Below are 21,370 nucleotides of genomic sequence, written 5' to 3'. Positions count from 1 at the left end.
CAGAACCAGCAGAGATGTGCCTAGTGAGGTCCCAGAACCAGCAGAGATGTGTCTAGTGAGGTTCCCCAAACAACAGTGAGGTAAGTTGCCAAATAATTTGTTTTAATGCTGTTGGTTGAGGATTAAACATTTTCCAGGCTGTTAAAGAAGCTTCCTTACTATTCTTCAAGTAGTGCTCCAGAATCTATTACAGCTGCCTGAGGGGACAGAACATCTCCTTCAAAAGATGGCACCACCGACAGTGCAACGGCCTTTCAACATTGCATAGTGGTATTTTCACTGTTTTGTATGTTGTATTTATGTTTATTTACATTTGTATTATCGGACACAAAATAAATTGTGTCTGTACATCAGTATTGACAGTTTCAGGATGTACTGAAGTGTTTCACTGCTAGTGAATTACTTTTGATGAGTAGCTACTGTTAAGTAGTCAAATGCAGCAGCCAGTTGGGGAGGCAGTGGCTTAATAGTATTGTCACTGGACTAGTAATACAGAGACCCAGGATAATGCTCTGAGGACATGGGTTTGAATCCCAACGGAGCAGTTGGCGGAATTTAAATTAAATAAAAATCCGGGATTAAAAGTCTAATGGCGACCAATTGTCGATTGTTGTAAAAACCCATCTGGTTCACTAATGTCCTTTCGGGAAGGAAATCTACCGTTGTTACCCGGGTCTGGCCTCCATAGGACGCCAGACCCACAGCAATGTGGTTGATTTTTGTGCCCTCAGGGTTGGGCAATAAATGCTGGCCCACCCAGCGAGGCCCACATAAAAAAAAAAGTTTTCATTGAGTGGGGTCCCGCAGACAATCGAGACAAATGGTGAATTAGTCAATTATGTTGGCCAGTGCATCAGAATATCCTCCTCTTCTTTGAAGTGTTCTGTAACGTCAACTCAACATCTTGCCTGAAAGATGGCATCTCCCAACAGTGAAGCACTCCCAATACTGTGCTGGAATGTCAGCCTGGATTAGTAGCTCAAGATAGCTTGCATCCAATGTTGATTCATAGAATGTTTCGCGATCAAAAATGAGCCCTTTTATCATTAACCCTGCATGTGTTTTTCTCCATAAACCACCCAGTCTCATCTCAGCCACTTGCTTTTTCTGCAGACATTTTAACCTTCTCCTTCTGCAAGGAACTAAATACCTTTTTTTAAATAAAAATCTAATTTACTCTATTTGTTAGGGATGAGATTTTTTGTGTATTTGTGCTGGGGCCAAAGGGAGATATTTTTGAGGCATTTGCTCCTAATTTTGGACACTGTGTCCAGAATCAGCCGGTAAAATGATCTCGGCCACCTTTTGATTAATGAGTTTTTATTTCAACCTCCCATTTTTCAGCTCGACACCAGCCATTATACTCAGTAAACCGGAGAGGGGCCTCAGCGGATGTTCAGAACAAGTCTGTCCGTGAGTGACTCCATAGATTTGACACAGCTTGGCAGCCTTCTTGGTCGTAATGTCAAATATGGAATTACAAATAATTTTTAAGTCTACGCAACTGTGTCAATTAAATTAAAATATTTGTTTCAGAATGCAAATGAAAAAATTTTTTCTCCACAAGTGAAATCATAGAATTGCTACAGTGCAGAAGGAAGGCCATTTGGCCCATCAAGCCTGCACCTAGCCTCTGAAAGAATACCCACGACCCAACCCTATCCCTGTAACCCCACGTAACCTTTTGGGCATTAAAGGGAAATTTATCATGGCCAATCCACTTCACTTACACATCTTTGGACTGTGGGAGGGAACTGGAGCACCCGGAGGAAACCCACGCGGACACGGGGGGGAGAACGTGCAAACTCCACACAGTCATCCAAAGTCGGAATCTGCCGCTCTGGCAGCAGTGCTAGCCACTGTGCCATCATACCGCCCGGCAGAATAAGATCACGGCTGATCTGATGTGGTCTTAACTCCAATTTCCTTCCTCTGCTTATAATCCTTCACATCGTGGTCAATTAAGTATGTCTTGGATACGTTCAATGACCCAGCCCCGCTGTGAGAGAGAATTCCAAACATAACTCTCCTCAACTCTACCTTAAATGACAGATCCCTTACTTTGAAACTGCCGCGGTTCTAGATTCCTCCATTAAAGAACCACCTCTCAGCATCTACCCTGTACCCTGTCGAGCCTGCTGAGAATCTTATATATCTCAACGTGATTACTTCTCATTCTTCTAAGCTCCAATGACTATGGGTCATAGAACATTACAGCGCAGTACAGGCCCTTCGGCCCTCTATGATGCGCCGACCTGTGAAACCACTCTAAAGCCCATCTACACTATTCCCTTATCGTCCATATGTCTATCCAATGACCATTTGAATGCCCTTAGTGTTGGCGAGTCCATTACTGTTGCAGGCAGGGCATTCCATGCCCTTACTACTCTCTGAGTAAAGAACATACCTCTGACATCTGTCCTATATCTATCTTCCCTCAATTTAAAGCTATGTCCCCTCGTGCTAGACATCACCATCCGAGGAAAAAGGCTCTCACTGTCCACCCTATCTAATCCTCTGATCATCTTGTATGCCTCAATTAAGTCACCTCTTAACCTAGAAGAATCTCTCTAACGAAAACAGCCTCAAGTCCCTCAGCCTTCCCTCATAAGATCTTCCCTCCATACCAGGCAACATTCTGGTAAATCTCCTCTGCACCCTTTCCAATGCTTCCACATCCTTCCTATAATGCGGCGACCAGAATTGCACACAATACTCCAAATGCGGCCGCACCAGAGTTTTGTACAGCTGCAATATGACCTCATGGCTCCGAAACTCAATCCCTCTACCAATAAAAGCTAACACACCGTACGCCTTCTTAACAACCCTCTCAACCTGGATGGCAACTTTCAGGGATCGATGTACATGGACACCGAGATCTCTCTGCTCATCCACACTACCAAGAATCTTACCATTAGCCCAGTACTCTGTCTTCCTGTTATTCCTTCCAAAATGAATCACCTCACACTTTTCTGCATTAAACTCCATTTGCTACATCTTAGCCCAGCGCTGCAGCTTATCTATGTCTCTCTGTAACTTGTAACCTCCTTCCGCACTGTCCACAACTCCACCGACTTTAGTGTCATCTGCAAATTTACTCACCCATCCTTCTACGCCCTCCTCCAGGTCATTTATAAAAATGACAAACAGCAGTGGCCCCAAAACAGATCCTTGTGGTACACCACTAGTAACTGGACTCCAGTCTGAACATTTCCCATCAACCACCACCCTTTGTCTTCTTCCAGCTAGCCAATTTCTGATCCAAACTGCTAAATCACCCTGAATCCCATGCCTCCGTATTTTCTGCAGTAGCCTACCGTGGGGAACCTTATCAAAGGCTTTACTGAAATCCATATACACCACATTAACTGCTTTACCCTCATCCACCTGTTTAGTCACCTTCTCAAAGAACTCAATAAGGTTTGTGAGGCACGACCTACCCTTCACAAAACCGTGTTGACTATCTCTAATCAAATTATTCCTTTCCAGATGATTATACATCCTATCTCTTATAAACCTTTCCAAGACTTTGCCCACAACAGAAGTAAGTCTCACTGGTCTATAGTTACCGGGGTTGTTTCTACTCCCCTTCTTGAACAAGGGGACAACATTTGCTATCCTCCAATCTTCTGGCACTATTCCTGTAGACAAAGATGACTTAAAGATCAAAGCCATAGGTTCATCAATCTCCTCCCTAGCTTCCCAGAGAATCCTAGGATAAATCCCATCCGGCCCAGGGGACTTATCTATTTTCACACTTTCCAGAATTGCTTACACCTCCTCCTTATGAACCTCAAGCCCTTCTAGTCTAGTAGCCTGAATCTCAGTATTCTCCTCGACAACATTGTCTTTTTCCTGTGTGAATACTGACGAAAAATATTCATTTAGCACCTCTCCTATCTCCTCGGACTCCACGCACAACTTCCCACTACTGTCCTTGACTGGCCCTACTCTCACCCTCGTCATTCTTTTATTTCTGACATATCTATGTCCAACCTGATCAACCTTTCCCCATAAGATCATCACTGAGAATTCACTAATATTACAGTCAAATAATCAATGTTTTGCCAAAATTGGTTCCATTGGAGATTTTGCCAATAAAATGTAATATATAGATGCAAGACCATCTTCTAAATATTAATGATTCAATTTTCCTGTGGGTTGGTGGTAACCAGTCGGACAGTGAACGTGTTTCTACCTCATTTTATCCAAGAGAAAGTGGGTGGGGGTCTTGAATGTCCAACCCCAAGAATGGTTTGGTATCACCACTACTGACTAAGCTGGCTGAATGCTGAAGGAAACACCTCCCAGACGGTGCCTGTAGGAAACCAACAAAAGGGAAAAATCTACTTGACTTCATCCTCACCAATTTACCCGTCGCAGATACATTTGACCATGGCACTACTGGTAAGAGTGACCACTACACAATCCTTATGAAGGTGAAGTCACGCCAAGGACTTCCTTATGAAGGTGAAGTCACGCCAAGGACATCCTTCTTCATGTCGTGTGGAACTAACATCATGTTAAAATGGGACAGATTTAGAAAAGATCTGGGGCTGGATTCTGTTTAGCCAGCTGCCCAGGGGTTTCCCGACGGCGTGGGGCTGCCCCACAATGGGAAACCCCATTGACTAGCCGGCGAAACGGAGAATCCCTGATGTCGTGGGGCTGCCCCACAATGGGAAACCCCATTGACCAGCCGGCAGCCCGGGGGTTTCCCCGACGGCGTGGGGTTGCCCCACAATGGGGAACCCCATTGACCAGCCGGCAGCCCGGGGGTTTCCACGACGGCATGGGGTTGCCCCACAATGGGAAACCCCATTGACCAGCCGGCGAAATGGAGATCCCCATTGGGGTATCAGTGTTTATCTCTATGTGTGGTGTGGTGTCCGGGCTAGGGGTATCATGTTGCGTGGTCATGTTCGGGGCTGGTGTGGTGTAGGGTACAGAGTCTTGTAACGCACGCAGTTGTAGGAGTTCAGCGATGATCACAATGGAGGTCATCAGTCCTGTCTTCATCTTGTCTTCTGTCTTCCGTTCTTCGTATATTCCTGGGGATGCAAGCATAATATTTGTTATTATCTTTGGTTAACATCGCGTTTTGTTTGTCTTTCTCTCCTTGACTTCAATTACCCATTAGAATCGTTACCATGTACGACTCCCTCATTTTTTTTTTGAAATACCATTTTGGAGAGACAGGAAATGCAAATTCTTAAAGTACAGAGACTCTCGCAGCTTGTGGTCGATGCTTGGAGTGGGCGGACAATTTATTTGACCAGTCTTTCTTAAATCACAACCATGGGAGGTTGAGGTTTATTCTTAAGTAGCCGAATTTTAGGGCGGCTGGTTTTACAAAGCTTCTTTGTCCCAGGGTCCAAAGGTAGTTCGGGTATAGCAGCATATATGTGGCAACCAAGTGTGTCAAACATGTAAATAGCAGGTGGGGAAGCGACCACAGAGTCGCGGAAGGTAAAAAGTTGAGTGTACAGACTGTGGCAAAGGGCATTCTTTAAACCACAATAAGAGCAGAGAAGGGAAAACTAAGACCTGCCAAAGACAGTGAAAAGTGTAAAGAACCATTCCAGAGTACTCAAAGTGACGGGAACATGAGGTGCGTGTGGGCCGCGGCAGGGCAAGAATGGGTGGGATTCCCGGGTCGGGCGGTGATCAGTGCCGTTGCTCCACTACCCGATCTTAGCTGACCGGATACATTTGGGGTCCTCAGGCAGCGCGGGGATTAGTGCCGTTGCTCCCTACCTGGGTGACCGAAACGAGCGGAAAGAATTTGTAACACATGTGAGATCCAACAATTCTTCCTTTAACGACCATTGGTCAGTAAATGGTGTCGGAAGATTAGCTATGACTGTATCAAGAAATTGGGTGTCAGGCCGACATTAATTAAAACCATGTAGCAATAAGAAAGAAAGGAAATTAAAGGCGGGCTGGCTCCATCAGGAAGTAGGACACCGTAATTCTTGTGCGGCTACTTTTTCTCATCATCTGGACACCTCAGGGTTCTGTATCGAAAAGGGTTCCCGTAACGGGAGTCAGACTCGGAATCGTCACCATCTCCCGGTTGCCAGACTCGTGTCTGCCGTTTTTGTGCCGTGACCACGTGGGCGGTCGTGGAATCCGAATCGTCATGTCTTACCAGTCTACAAGAGTTGTCGCAGTGCCAAAAAGGGGTTTGTTTGTCATGTGGCATAGGGGCGGTGGCAGTGAAGGGCAAATTACTGTTGTCGGGCGGTGGCTCTGGCTGTGGAAGGGGACATTGGGGGCCAAACATGTCCTGGTCGTGGTTCCAGGGGTTGGAGTGACTGGAGCCGAGGAGGTTGTACCAGTGGTCAGTGATCGTGGTCAATTCGGGGAGGCTGGCGCTATCGTCTGAATCAAGCTCAAGGTGGAAAGTCGTACTTGTGGGCGGAGACGAGGTCGGGTCTGTGGGCGTGGACGTGCTGTCATGGCTGGGGGAGGGTTGGACTAGGTTGTTGATGGGCAGGGTGGAACCGTCTGCTATTGCCAGGGAGATGTGGTGGGAGGGGCTACATTGGGTTCCATGGACTTTGAGCTGGTTGATGTGGAACCAACCAGTTTTACCATTGAGGTACGTTATCTTGTACACAGAAGGGCTCACTTTGTCCGAAATGAAGAAGGGTCCTGCAAATTTAAGGGAGAGGAACGAACTGGGATTGTACAGGGAAACCATCACTTGCTGACCGATTGTATACTCTACGGGGTGGACTGTTTTATCAAAGCAGGCCTTACTCTGCTTTTTCCTAGCGCCTAGTCGGACAGCTGCAGCGAGCTGTGCTGCTTTAATATTTTCCGTGACTTGGACTGTTTTTTCATGGTGAAGGCGGTGACTGTGGGGCTTGCCAAATCGAGACCTAATAAATATTTAGTTGCTTTGATGGGCTGTCCGGTCATGAGATTGTGAGGGATGAAACCTGTGGAACTGGATACTGTGTTCTGAATAAACATAAGGGCGACTGGGAGGACTGTGTCCCATGTGGTGTTATGCTGTTGCACCATTTTTCTAATGGTCGCTTTCAAGGTGCAATTCATTCATTCAACAATGCCACTGGATTGGGGGTGATATGCTATGTGAAATTTTTGCTTGATTCCAAAATTGTTAGGACATTTTGCATGACTCTGCTGGTGAAATGGGAACCTTTTCTGACTCAATGCTGCGGGGAAGACCCCAGCGTGTCAATATCTTAGCTGTGGCTTTCGCTGTGTTCGTCCGGGAGGGAAGTGCTTCTACCCATTTTGTAAAGGTGTCGATTACTACTAATACATATTTAAAACCATTTCTGTAGGGGGGGAGGGGACCAATGTAGTCGAGTTGTAAATTTGTCCATGGGCCATTATGTGGTGGAATGTATTAGGGGTATTAAGGTACCCTGTGATGCCGAGAGACTATTGGTGGATAGAAGCTGGGTCCCGATTGGATCAGCCGCCTGCTGGCTCCACCCAGTAAGGCCCGGGTTCTCCCAGCAGCCGCATTCTGTAACTGTGCTGCTGGGGAACAAGTCTGCGTAATAAAGCCATCGTTCGACTCCTTCTCATCCCGTCTCGTGAGTGATTGATTGTGCTACAATTTATTACGCAAACTTTAAAAGACACGGAGCTCCGAATCATTCCGGAGTGTCTGCGAATCAGCCCCCATGCGGCAAACTCAGCGGCCACTTTTAAACAGTAGTTAGCGTGTTTTCAGGGATACCTCCGAACGGCCCCCGGCATACCTACAGAAGACCAGAAAATGCAGGTCCTGCATGCCACGGTGAGCCCGGAAATCTACACTCATAGAGGATGCGGACGATTTCCAGGCGGCACTCGCCATGCTGAGAGGAATCTATGTTCGGCCCGTAAATCAGTTCTGCGCACACCACCAGCTCGCGACGAGACGGCAAATCCCCGGGGAATCGCTGGACAAATTCTACAGTGCGCTGTTAATACTGGGGAGGAACTGCAACTGCTCATCGATTTCGGCTAACGAACACACAGAGCTACTGGTCCGAGATGCGTTCGTGGCAGGTATGCTTTCATCCCAAATTTGCCAGCGATTGCTGAAAAGAGACGCACTAGGCCTCAAAGATGCATGGGCCCTCGCGGCCTCGTTCGATGTGGCATCGCAGAACGCCCGTGCCTACGCCCCCGACCGTGCGGCAGCCCCTTGGGCACCGTGGACCCCCGCCGCGACTGAACCCCCGGGACCTCCCGCCGCCCCGCAGGCCCGCGCTGCCAGAGCGGCAGATCACCCGGGGGGGGGGGGGGGGGGCCCGCTGCTACTTCTGTGGGCAAGGGAAACATCCCCGAAAGCGCTGCCCGGCCCGCTCGGCCCTCTGTAAAGGGTGCGGCAAAAAGGGGCACTTTTTAGCAGTGTGCCAGGCCCGGAGGGTAGCCGCAATCTCTGGGGCAGAACCCCAAACTCAATCCCCCCAGTGATCCATGTGCGGCCAACGGGCGCCGCCATCTTGGGTCCCGGACTCCATGCGGGAGGGATGGCCGCCGCCATTTTGTGCTCCTCCAGCAACGTGCGATCCATGGGCGGCACCATCTTGTCCACCCCCGACTGTGTGCGACCCATGGACTCCGCCATCTTGGCTGACGGCTAAGGACCCCGGGATGGACGGCCCCACGGGGCCTGAAGAAAACGCCCCGATGCAGCAACTACGACTGGCTTCTGTGATCCTGGACCAGTCGCGGCCCCGAACGCTCAAAACAGCAACAACGACAGTATTTATAAACGGGTACGAGACGCCCTGCCTGATCGACTCTGGGAGCACGGAGAGTTTTATACATCCCGATATGGTAAGACGCTGTTCCCTTCCGATCCACCCGAGTAATCAAAAAAAAATTCTAGTGGCAGGGCCCCATTCTGTAGAGATAAAAGGGTTCTGCATCGCGAACCTCACGGTGCAGGGGAGGGAGTTCAAGAACTACCGGCTTTACGTCCTTCCCCACCTCTGCGCTGCCACAGTCCTGGGGTTGGATTTTCAGTGTAACCTCCAGAGTTTAACGTTTAAATTCGGCGGCCCTATACCCCACTCACTATCTGCAGCCTCGCGACCCTCAAGGTCGATCCGCCTTCCCTGTTCGCGAACCTCACCCCGGATTGCAAACCAGTCGCCACTAGGAGCAGACGGTACAGCGCCCAGGACCGAACCTTTATCCGGTCAGAAGTCCAGCGGCTGCTGAGGGAAGGCATAATCCAGGCCAGCAATAGTCCCTGGAGAGCTCAGGTCGTAGTTGTAAAGACCGGGGAGAAGCAGAGGATGGTCGTAGACTATAGTCAAACCATCAATAGGTACACGCAGCTGGATGCGTACCCTCTCCCCCGCATATCCGACATGGTCAATCGGATTACACAGTACAAGGTCTTTTCCACGGTGGACCTTAAGTCCGCCTATCACCAGCTCCCCATCCGCCCGAGCGACCGCAAATACACTGCTTTTGAAGCAGATGGGCGGCTCTATCACTTCTTAAGGGTTCCATTCGGTGTCACTAACGGGGTCTCGGTCTTCCAACGGGAGATGGACCGAATGGTTGACCGGTACGGTTTGCGGGCCACGTTCCTGTACCTCGACAACGTCACCATCTGCGGCCACGACCAGCAGGACCAGGACGCCAACCTCCGCAAATTCCTCCAGACCGCGAACGCCCTGAAACTCACCTACAACAGGGAGAAATGCGTGTTTAGCACCGACCGTCTAGCCATCCTTGGCTATGTAGTGCGAAATGGAGTTATAGGCCCAGACCCCGAACGCATGCGCCCCCTCATGGAGTTCCCCCTCCCCCACTGCTCCAAGGCCCTGAAATGCTGCCTGGGCTTTTTCTCTTATTACGCCCAGTGGGTCCCCAACCACGCGGACAAGGCCCATCCGCTAATCCAGTCCACGGTTTTTCCCCTGTCGACAGAGGCCCACCAGGCCTTCAGCCGCATCAAAGCGGATATCGCAAAGGCCACGATGCACTCGATTGACGAGTCCCTCCCCTTCCAAGTCGAGAGCGACACGTCCGACGTAGCTCTGGCGGCCACCCTCAACCAAGCGGGCAGACCCGTGGCCTTTTTTTCACGCACCCTCCACGCTTCAGAAATCCGCCACTCCTCAGTGGAAAAGGAGGCCCAGGCCATAGTGGAAGCTGTGCAGCATTGGAGGCATTACCTGGCCGGCAAGAGATTCACTCTCCTCACTGACCAACGGTCGGTTGCCTTCATGTTCGATAATGCACAGCGGGGCAAGATCAAGAACGACAAGATCTTGCGGTGGAGGATAGAACTCTCCACCTACAACTATGAGATCTTGTATCGTCCCGGAAAGCTGAACGAGCCTTCCGATGCCCTATCCCGCGGCACATGTGCCAACGCACAAGTGGACCATCTCCGAACCCTCCACGAGGACCTCTGCCACCCGGGGGTCACTCGGATCTATCACTTCGTAAAGACCCGCAACCAGCCCTACTCCATCGAGGAGGTCAGGACCGCCACCAGGAACAGCCAAATCTGCGCAGAGGGCAAGCCGCATTTCTACAGGCCAGAGAGGGCGCACCTGATAAAGGTGTCCCGCCCCTTTGAGCGCCTCAGTCTGGACTTCAAAGGCCCCCTCCCCTCCACCGATCGCAACACGTACTTCCTGAACGTGAGTGACGAATACTCCCGGTTCCCTTTCGCCATCCCCTGCCCCGACATGACCGCGGCCACAGTCATTAAAGCCCTCTGCACCATCTTTACACTGTTCGGTTTCCCCGCCTACATACATAGCGATAGGGGGTCCTCCTTCATGAGCGACGAACTGCGTCAATTCCTGCTCAGCTAGGGAATCGCCTCGAGCAGGACGACCAGTTACAACCCCCGGGGGAACGGTCAGGTAGAGAGGGAGAACGGTACGGTCTGGAAGACTGTCCTGCTGGCCCTACGGTCCAGACGTCTCCCAGTTTCCCGCTGGCAGGAAGTCCTCCCGGACGCCCTCCACTCCATCCGGTCACTGCTGTGTACAACAACGAATCAAACACCTCACAAACGCCTCCTTGTCTTCCCTAGGAAGTCTTCCTCGGGAACATCACTTCCGACCTGGCTGGCAGCCCCGGGACCCATCCTGCTCCGAAAGCATGTGTGGACGCACAAATCGGACCCGTTGGTCAAGAGGGTTCATCTCCTCCACGCGAACCCTCAATACGCCTACGTGGCGTACGCCAACGGCCGACAGGACACGGTCTCCCTGCGGGACCTGGCACCCGCCGGAGCTCCACACACACCCCCAACACCAATCACCCCCTCCCTCCCACCGGCGCACCTCACAGCCGCCCCCTTCCCGGGTGGATCGGTCCTTCCCCCGACCCCGAATAGGGGTATTGGAGCGGGAAGAGGCATCGCGACGCTCCCAGAGACGACGGGGCCCGAACCAGCGCCTGCATCACCACCGGGGCTAAGACGATCGGCGGCGACGACCAAGGCACCCATTCGACTCATCGAATCAGCATAGTAAAGCAAGAAATGCCTCTGTAAATAATTTTTTTTGGTTGCCCAGTAAAAGCGGCATTGTAAGTAGTACTAGTAGTTGATATCGGAGCACAGCCGCCGTGTTAGTGGCATCCTAGGTACCGACTCTGTAAACCCGTATCACCATACGGCCCACTACCCCGCCGGGTTCTTTTTTAACAAGGGGTGAATGTGGTGGTATGTATTAGGGATATTAAGGTACCCTGTGATGCCAAGAGGCTATTGGTGGATAGAAGCTGGGTCCCGATTGGATCAGCCGCCTGCTGGCTCCACCCAGTAAGGTGGAGTATAAGAGCCCGGATTCTCCCAGCAGCCGCACTCTGTAACTGTGCTGCTGGGGAACAAGTCTGCATAATAAAGCCATTGTTCGACTCCTTCTCATCCCGTCTCGTGAGTGATTGATTGTGCTACGCATTAACAGGTGGGTGTGTCTCAATTGTCCTTTCTTGGAGTACCTTTCAGGATTGTTCTGTGCACAGATTAAACAATTCTCAACCTAATGCGTGACGTTGGCTTTTAAATCGGGCCACCAGCACAAAGGCCTTAAATGGGCACTGGTATTGTCTGTCCCCTGATGTCCGTGTCTGTCATGAAACTGGTAAATTATCTGGTTTCTGTCCTGGGTGGGGACCACATAAATTCAATTTTTCAAAACGATACCCTCCTGTACCGTCAGTGAGTCCTTGAATTTGTCGTAGGGGGCTGGGAAGTTACCGTCTAAAACTTGCTTAAGAGTGCTGTCTGCCTTTTGGGCCTGGGCTAAATCTTCAATATTGGTCGGTGAAACCTGGATTGCGTGTATTGGTTCACTTTCGGGGGATTGCCTAAAGTGTCCATGTCGTGATCCTGACTTGGCTACGGCATCTGCCTTTACGTTACCGGGTGGGGAGGAACGATGGGTGGGTCCCGGGTGGCTTCTCACTTTGATTCTGCCATATGTGCGGTCTTTTGCTGTCTTAAGGATATGCTTCAACAATGGGGCTGAGGGTAGGGGTTTACCATCAGCGGATACGAATCCTCGAGATTCCCACAGGGGCAGGAATTCTAATGTTGAACTATTGCAGAATATAAACTGTCCGAATGTATGTCCGCTGTGGTCGGAAAGGAATCTGGGTGTTGCACTACATGTGCCACAGCTGCTAATTCGGCTGCTTGTAATCCTAGGTGGCCGGGCAATTTAAAAGATATTTCCTCTAATGCGCATCCCTGTGCGTCTTCCACATAAATTCCACAACCAGTTATTCTCTTTCCATTTTCTATGGTGGAGGAACCGTCTACATAAATCTTTAAAGCGTTGTCCGTGGTCTGGGGATTCTGTTTTCTGATGCCTGCTCGTGTGTGTAGTGACTTCGGAATAAAGGGTCCTTTTGGCTGCAATGATCTGGCACTCGTGGGGTACCTGCATACTGAAGGTTGTCTGCTAAAAATGTGTGGGTCTTTGTACGTTTAAATGTAATGTCCCTTGTAACAACAGCATCCAGCGAGCTTCTCTAATCTGGCTGACTGAACCGTCCTTTAACCTACCATCTAACAACAGCTGCGTTGGGGTGGGCTCGGTTAAAATCGTTACTGGGTTAAGGCCGGTGATATATGCAAAATACTGCACTGCCCAAAAGACTGCGAGCAAGTGCCATTCGCAGGCTGTAAATCCTTGCTCTACGGGATCCAAAATTTGTGAGGCGTGGGCTACGGGTCCTAATCGGTCATGTCTTTCCTGTAGGAGAACTGCTGATAGGGTTTGGTCGGTGGTCGCTACTTCTATGGTGTAGGGAGAGTGCGGGTCTGGAACTTGCAAAGCGGGACTGTGCCTAGGGCGCGTTTTAATTAATCGATGGTGTCCGTGTGCTGAGGAAGCCATTTCCATGGGGTGTTCTTTTTTAGGAGCTCTGAGAGTGGGGCTAATTTTGTGGCAAAACCATCAATATGGTTCCTTCAATATCCAACTAATCCTAAGAATGACTGGAGTGCAGTGACATTGTGGGGCAGGGGCAATTTAACTATTGATTCAATTCATTTGTGTTCAATCTCTCTCTTTCCGTGGGTGATAATGGTGCCTAAGTAAAGGACCTTTTCTTTTAGGATCTGGGCTTTTTTCGGGTTAACCTTGCATCCAATTGATTGTAAGAGACCTAACAATTCTGAAAGAAGCCTAACATGCTCTTCCCTTGTGTCCGTAGGAGTAAGTCGTCCACATACTGAATAAAGTACTCGGGGCGGGAAAATTTGGAAAGTCCGTTGGCCAATTGTCAGTGGAAAATGGAGGGGAAGTTGTGGAAACCTTGCGGGAGGCATGTCCATGTATACTGCTGTCCTTGAAATGTGAACGCGAACTTGTATTGACAGGCCTTATCTAAGGGAATGGACCAGAAGCCATTGCTAATGCCCAGCACTGTAAAGTACTTTGTGTGTACTCCCTGTTTGAGCATGGTTTCGGGACTCATGGCAACGGTGAGGGCTGCTAATGGGGTGACCTTGTTGAGCCCTCGGTAGTCAATGGTTAATCTCCATGAACCATCGGGTTTCTTTACGGGCCAAATTGGGGCATTGTTTGTTGAGGCTACGGGCCAAATTACTCCTTGATCCAGTAAGCTATTGATGACTTTTGAGATCTCACCCTCGGCTTGTTGTGGGAAACCGTATTGCTTCTGGGGCTTGGGGTCGGGACCTGAAATTGTGACCATGCCTGGGATCTTCCCACAATCGTGTTTGTGTTGGGCGAAGACTGCTTTATGTTTTCTGAGGACCTCTCGAATTGTCTGTTCTGTACTAATTGTTTGCGGATCAAACTAATAGTCTCCTACTGAGCAAATCCTATGTTCGTAGTCCCCTACTGTGAGCGTGGCGGGGGCTCTCGCTGTTTTGACCATTTTCCATACACACCTATTCACGGGGTCAAATAAAAGGTTGTGGAAGCTCATAAAGTCGATTCCTAGAATGTGCTCGGCTGTTTGGGGCAAGTCGACTAAAACAACGGGGTGCTTGGTATTTATGGTTTCTATCTGAATATCGACGGGGGCTGCAATGTATCCCTGCTGTACATGTCCTGTAAATCCACTAAGGGTGATGGTGTCTGTGGTGGGCCATTTGTTGCGCTGAAACATTGTGGAGGAGTTTAAATTGGTGCGGGACCCTTCTGTGTCCCAAAGGAACTGGATGTCCCCAGACTGCGCCTGTGACTACTGGTCTGCCTGATCTGTCCCAGAGTGTGTTGCAGACCCAAGTTGGGGAGTCCGAACACCGTTAATCAGTGGTGTTGATTACTGCATTAACTGTTCGGGTGCTAATGCTATGTATGGGCCTAACATTGTTTCTAGGTGGGGCGTTCGATTGCTGGTGCCGTTGCTGGTTCGGGGGGGGGGGTTTGTCTGCATTTGCGGGCGTAATGGCCTATGTGTCCACAATTATAGCAACCTCACGGTGCCTGTGCTCTGGGGTACTGTCCTTCATGTCTGCCCTCATTTACCCATGCTGGGTCCTGATTAGTCCTGACTGGGTGCATATTGGCCTCTTCCTTTTCCTGATCTGCCTTCCTATGTAGGGATTGTTCCTGAGCTCTGGAGAGTCGCTTTAAAACCCAAACTTCATTATGTGTGGCGTCTGCGGAGTCGTAATTTGCACAAGCCTCTTGACCTGCTTCTGTGGCGTGGGAGACTAAAGTGCGGGCCCATTTAGTTGTTTCGTCTTCATTTAAGTGTGCGCGGTTCAAATCCCCAAATACTGCTTTAAAATGGATCCAAAGGCGACCTGCAAATGCAGTTGGATGCTTTACCTTCTTTTGCCTACAGCAGTTCAAACCTTCTACTGGGTCTCCCTTGTTGTACCCGTTTTCATCTGTAGTGTTCCTCCTCCTACATTCAAAGCTGAGCTAACGGACGGGTCAAGGCTCATGACTATAAACTTAACTTCCTCTGGTTCGTCTAGACTGTACATAACCGTTTGCTGTCGTACGCTCTCAAAGAAATTATGTGGGTCTGCGGTGGGTTCAAATGGTTCAATTTTGGCGCAGGCATCTCTCAATTGGGTGATGGTTAGTGAGGTGGTGTAAACGAAATCAGACTCTTCCCGATCCGATGACTTGTGCTGTGTGGTGACTGGATTCATGGGGGTGTGTGCTGCCTGTGCAGTCGGTGGTGCGGGTGCTTTCCTTTTCAGGACCTGGGGGCTCTATTGTGATTTTCGGTATCCTCCACATACCTATGGGCGGTTTCATTTAGTTCTTGCCAATGGGGACCATTCTCCTCATCTAAATCTTGTCCAAAGGTATCTCTGAATCCGTTTTGCATTGACAGCAGTGACTGCAACTTCTCTATTTGTCATCTACATTTCGCATGATCTACTGTGCTGTGTCTTTGTTCTGTAGTGGAGCTATGGAGTGCTTGTAAAGCTGCCTTTAAATCTGCGCATTGTCTTGTTAACTGTGCTACCTGCTGTTCTGTCTCTTCTCGTACCAAAATTGCACGCTGTGTATCTTGGTAGGCTTTATCGTTCTGGGTCTGAAAGCTGCTACGGTGAACTAAACAAGATTGGTGTGCCCGTTTGACATCAGCCATCTCTTTATCTTTAGCTGCCAACTGTTCTCGGAGTTGCTCAATTATCTTTTCACTTTCAGTATTGTTTCCCTCATTCTTCTCGTCTTTCTCAACTAACTGCCTGCGGAGCGTCTTCACGACCTCCTCTGTGCCTCGCAACTGTGCCAAACAGGACACTATTGCCATTGGCTTACGAACCTTCGCTGCATTCTTCTTATGTACCTCGGTTAGGTTGTCCCACCAGGTTTATCCTATGCTTCCTGGACCTGACTCATCATTTGAACAAAACTCGGACCAAAGGGGCCATCCTTTCCCCTTCAAATACTCCCTCAACTCTTCTTCCCATATGGGGCACTGCCCTGCTCTGTTGGTCGCTGTGACCTCGTGTTCCTGCGGGTTCATTAGGCGTTCCATCGCTTTTGTGGCCATTGCTACTATTATCTCTGTTTTCCTACCGTTAAGTTCTCTGTTTTCCTACCTCTAAGTTCTCGTTTGTTCTGCTTCTAACTTCTCTTTTCCTACCGTCAGTTTGGGACAGGGGGAATAAGGCGGTGATTCGAACAGCGGGTATGGCCGAGGCTATTTTCCGGTTCACAATACTCCCGATAGTTTTATGCAAAATCTAACAAGTTTAACTTATGTCCCTGTTAGTATGCATGCAGGTTAATACACACTTCCGAATCTTGGTGATTTGATCGATACGGGCCTGCACTTGTGGTTTCTTTCACTTTTTCTCAATTGGATTTCTAATGCAAAGTTTTGTGGGTTCTCGCGGAGTGACATAATCACTTCTAATTCGAGTCCCGTCAGAGGTCGCCAGTAATGTTGCTAAATTAACTAGATATGGCAGTTATTAATGATAATATTGCTTTTCAGAGTCGCCAGGTATCAAATGATACCACCACAATGCTTCCCCGGATATCGATCAAAGGACCACACAACCAGTTAGTCAGTTCAAGTTCAAAGATAGTTTATTTACACACAAGGATTACTTCGACATGCAACATAAAACACTACAAGTTAAACTACACCTAACAACTACAATAACCTATACTTAACTTCAGGGCAACCGGCTCTTTGCAGATGAACAAGGCCTTTGTTCGGATCTTGCGTGGCTGGGTAGAAGAAATGGCTTCGTTTCTGCTGGGCTCATCCGTCTGGTAGCGATCGTTGGTCTTGAACTTGTCTGTCTGGTCGTTATGCTACACTTGGTTTTAGGCGTAGGCCGGGCCAAGAGAGACCAAACACATGGCTGTGTCTCTTTTTATCCCTCTGGGATTTCGCACTATTTGGGGCGGTCCTTAGCTTTGGACTCAATAATTTGTCAGGCTTCGATCACTGCCTTCGATTTTGGCCAATAAAGTGCGGGTGCCTTGATGGCTGGGTGTGTCCTGAGCGGTCATTGACCTTGGCTGTTTGGGCTTTCTTAGCAAAGGGAGTGGCGCCGGTTAGTCTGCATCTTTATCGGTTACCTGAGTACAGTCCTTATGTTCTGGGGAAATGGGCCATTAGAATGCAAACGAGCGGGGGTTTCGATCGCGTCCAGCTATCTGGGTTGCAAATATCAGGGGCTGGTTTAGCACAGGGCTAAATTGCTGGCTTTGAAAGCAGACCAAGGCAGGCCAGCAGCACGGTTCAATTCCCGTATCAGCCTCCCCGAACAGGTGCCAGAATGTGGCGACTAGGGGCTTTTCACCGTAATTTCATTTGAAGCCTACTTGTGACAATAAGCGATTTGCATTCATTTTTCATTTCATTTTCAGATACACACACACAAGCTCTGAATGTGTCCGAGTCCTGGATTGGCCATAATTCCCACGATCCTTTGCAGGTGGCCATCTGAGATGGCTACAGTGGCATAGTCTCTAGTAAATGTTCAATGGGTCTGGCTGCATGAGATTCTAAAGGTGAAGGTGATACCTGTTGCTGCTTAATGTTATGAAAAATATGGGGAAAGAACTTGGCCTTTTTGATTTCCAGATAACAGAAAATAAACAGAAGATGAGTTGTTTCAAGTTTTTGAAGATTGTGATGTTCGTCGTCAATGGCATCATCTTTGTAAGTAGCCTAATGATTATTTCACTGCAAATTCTTGGTGGAGCTGGCTGTTGAAAATGCTAATGTGTAGAATCACAGAGGGTAAAACACAGGTTCGATGCCCGGACCCATCTGAAATTTGGCATTATCAAACGGAGACCCTAGTGGCTCCTGAAGGCAAGAGAGAATATTATAGGGAAGACTCTTAGAAGTTTGAGTATTTATATGGTGTAGATAGAACATAATTCATCACCTCTGTACTACAGACTACTTTCTCAATATTTTATTCAACAAAGTTTATTCTCAGTTTTGTTAAAATTCAGTTTCTTCTCAATTTACATCAAATTTAGCTTTGTTTCCCTTATTTCCTACTCAGCCCAAATCTATGTCACCAAATTAAATTGGAGAACTTGCTAGAGAGAAAACATTATCTGCCTTAATCAGACACAGATCTATTTTTTGCTCCAATTTCCTGGTATGTTTTGTTGCCAGTAAAGAATCACGGATAGTTACAGCACAGACCAAGTCTATTCAGTCCATTGTGTCTGAGCTGAGACCTTGCTCTGGTATCTGCAAAAAACTAATTTGGGTGCTTTGTTCTCTCCCTCGCATCGTCCTCTACTACGAACAAGTTATTCACTTCCTAAAAGATGCAGAAGTCTGTGGCTCAAATGTCCCTGGAAGTATCCCCAATAACAAGGAGGTCATCGAATTTAAAATTAACCAGTTGTGATGGGCTACGAATTCATAATGATATCCCTGTACCACTGTAATCTCTCTTGTCTGGAAATCTATTGGTCAGACACACCAGTTATCCAGAAAGTCTCTGACCAAACCCAAACAACTCGCATAGTGATGCCCTCATTTATTGAATCGTGGCAACTACAGCACTTCTTATGGGGAAGGGAAAATAATGCATGTGGTACTTGAAACATTGACAACATTTATTTTATATCTAATACAGACAGAGGGCATGATTTAACCACCGTGTTAGGCCCGATGTGGATCTGGGCGCACCGGTTAAATAGCGGGCAAGGCCAAAATCGAGATACGTGCCGGGCATGATTCAATTTGCCACCTATCCAGCGCACTCCCGATGGCGAGTTCAGATCTCGCCCAAATATGGCGTGCATATTATTAGCCCAAATTCACATTAATTTCAATCTCATTAACGATATTGACGTCAAATGTAATGGCCTCCCGGGAATTAACCGGCTCCCCAGCGGGAAATCATGCTGGTCTCGTTTAGTACTCCTTTTTAAAAACATGAAACTGACGCAATAGCTGCTGAGGGGAACTGAGGAGGCGAGTAGCCATTTCCATTTACATGAAGCTCAACTCCAGTGCTCGGGGGTAACCCCTCAGGGGGGGTTGGACTTGTTTGGGGGGGCCGAAGCGTTCCAGTTCAAGGTCGCGGCTGGGCCCAGGGATGTGGGGGGTGAGGGGCTTTTCATCTGTGAGGCCTTCAAGCCACCTTTAAATATTGTGGATACTGATAACAGGGGGAACTACAGCTGCTGCCTATCTGTCCTACCAAACACTTTCGGGACAGAGCCCTGTCATGGATACATGCTGACGGTCACTTTAACTCCTTTTGACTGTGAGCAGCCTCTAACTTCACAGCAGCAGGCTATTGCTGATAAGGAATTGCCGTTGTTAGTTGTGACAGCACCTCACAGCAGCAGGTTGTGTTTGTTGCTTGCTCCTGCTGGTGGCTGAAGATGCCTGGAGGCTACTGTTGCTGTTTCGTTCCTTTTCTGCAGCTGGAAAGAAGGACAATTTTTTCTATGATATTTGGGTCCTAGAACACCGGGCTCAGGGGGACATACGAGTCCAGAAGGCATTCCGGTTTGAGGCAAGAAGACCCCATGGGACCTGGTGCGCGACATTGATCCAAATGGACCACTTGGCCCAGGGATTGGGGGAATCCGATTTTATGGCACGATTAAAGAAATATAATTAAATGTCAGTTGTGTGTACATACAAGTAGCACTTGGAGTGAGTAGGCCCTTTGAGCTTGCTTTGTCTGCCATTCAATAAGATCAAGGTTGACATTCTATCTCCGCTCCGCCTTCCCCTACTGTCCCCGTACCCCTTAATTCCCTTAGAACCCAGAAATCTTTGGTACAGAGCATTCCAAAGATTCACAGCCCTTTGAGTGAAGAAGCTTCTCTTCAGATCAGCCTTAAACCCCTTATCCTGAAACGGTGGCCTCCCGTTTTAGATTTCCCCGCTCAGGGTAAAACAATCTCTCAGCCCCTAGCCTACCAAGTCCCTTAAGAATGTCATATGTTTGCATTTGGTGATCTCTCGTTCTTCTTAACTGCCTAGATGCAGTCCTTGTCTATCCCTTCACCTGGGCTAATCTCTTCATCCAAGGAAACAGTTCAGTAAACCTTCGATGTACACCCTGTAGGGAAAGTGTGTCCTCCCTTGGGTAAGGAGACTAAATTTGCAAACAGTACTCTTGGTGTGCCCCTCGTCCTAAATAATTGTGGAAGTAGGTATAGATTGTGCAGAATGCACAGATAACCTTATTGAAGCATACAGCATTTTTCATGTTGTACATTATTTAATATGTATTCAAATATTGATTGATCTGGAAGTACGATCCTTCAATGCACCAAATTAATGCACTAACGAGTGTCATCTTTTTTGTCTTTTCTAGCTTGCAGGTGGTGCCATATTGGGAGTTGGAATCTGGGTGAAAGTGGATGCTGGATCCTTCATTGATATCCTGGCGAAAGCGGCGCCACAACTGAAGCAAATAGTGAATGTGGGGTATCTCTGCATTGCTTTGGGGGCCTTCTTACTAGTGATTGGCTTTCTAGGATGCTACGGAGCAGTGAAGGAAAACAAGTGCATGTTGATGATAGTGAGTAAAATCCTCTTGGTTACAACTCAAGGTTCTGCTGGAAGAAGAAATGATAATAGGACTGTTTCATGGCTTTGCTGTTTAAGAGATGGTAGAAGTAGATATAGATTATATGTTTGATCAGAAGTTATACTTACCATTGAGTGATCTGGAACTAAGATCCTTAAATGTAGTGATTGAGCCTTACAGATCAGTAACATCTCAGGTTCAGCCATTGTTCTATACATTGCTGAAAAAAGACACATACTGTCTTTTGCAGTGATCAGTATATGTTGCAAGGATTGTAAAGGGAGTTGTAAAGGGAACAATTTGTACTGCGTGAGAGCAGAATGCTGATTGCTGGTTAGTGGACTTCCCACTTACCAACCAATCACCAATCTCTTCTCATGCAGGACAGGAATGTTCCAATTGTTGGTAAAAAGGTGA

At 48.4% G+C, this 21,370-nt stretch overlaps 1 protein-coding gene across 2 annotated transcripts in view; it reads left to right on the top strand.

Annotated features, from left to right (window-relative positions):
- LOC140403389 (tetraspanin-1-like) overlaps window positions 1–21,370 on the top strand; it is a 53,996-nt gene that overhangs the window by 9,096 nt on the left and 23,530 nt on the right. Inside the window, exons 2-4 of one of the 2 annotated variants that reach the window (XM_072491321.1) lie at window positions 1,345–1,413; window positions 18,013–18,090; window positions 20,738–20,944. In XM_072491321.1, the coding sequence (XP_072347422.1) occupies window positions 1,393–1,413; window positions 18,013–18,090; window positions 20,738–20,944 (306 nt within the window). In that variant the 5' untranslated portion in view covers window positions 1,345–1,392. The remainder of the gene's footprint in view (window positions 1–1,344; window positions 1,414–18,012; window positions 18,091–20,737; window positions 20,945–21,370) is intronic. The other variant, XM_072491322.1, reaches the window with a different exon arrangement.

Source organism: Scyliorhinus torazame, chromosome 27 (genome assembly GCF_047496885.1).
Source record: "Scyliorhinus torazame isolate Kashiwa2021f chromosome 27, sScyTor2.1, whole genome shotgun sequence".
Lineage (NCBI taxonomy): Eukaryota > Metazoa > Chordata > Chondrichthyes > Carcharhiniformes > Scyliorhinidae > Scyliorhinus > Scyliorhinus torazame.
The sequence above is the reverse complement of the archived record's forward strand: the minus strand, read 5'-3'. Positions and strand labels throughout refer to the sequence as shown.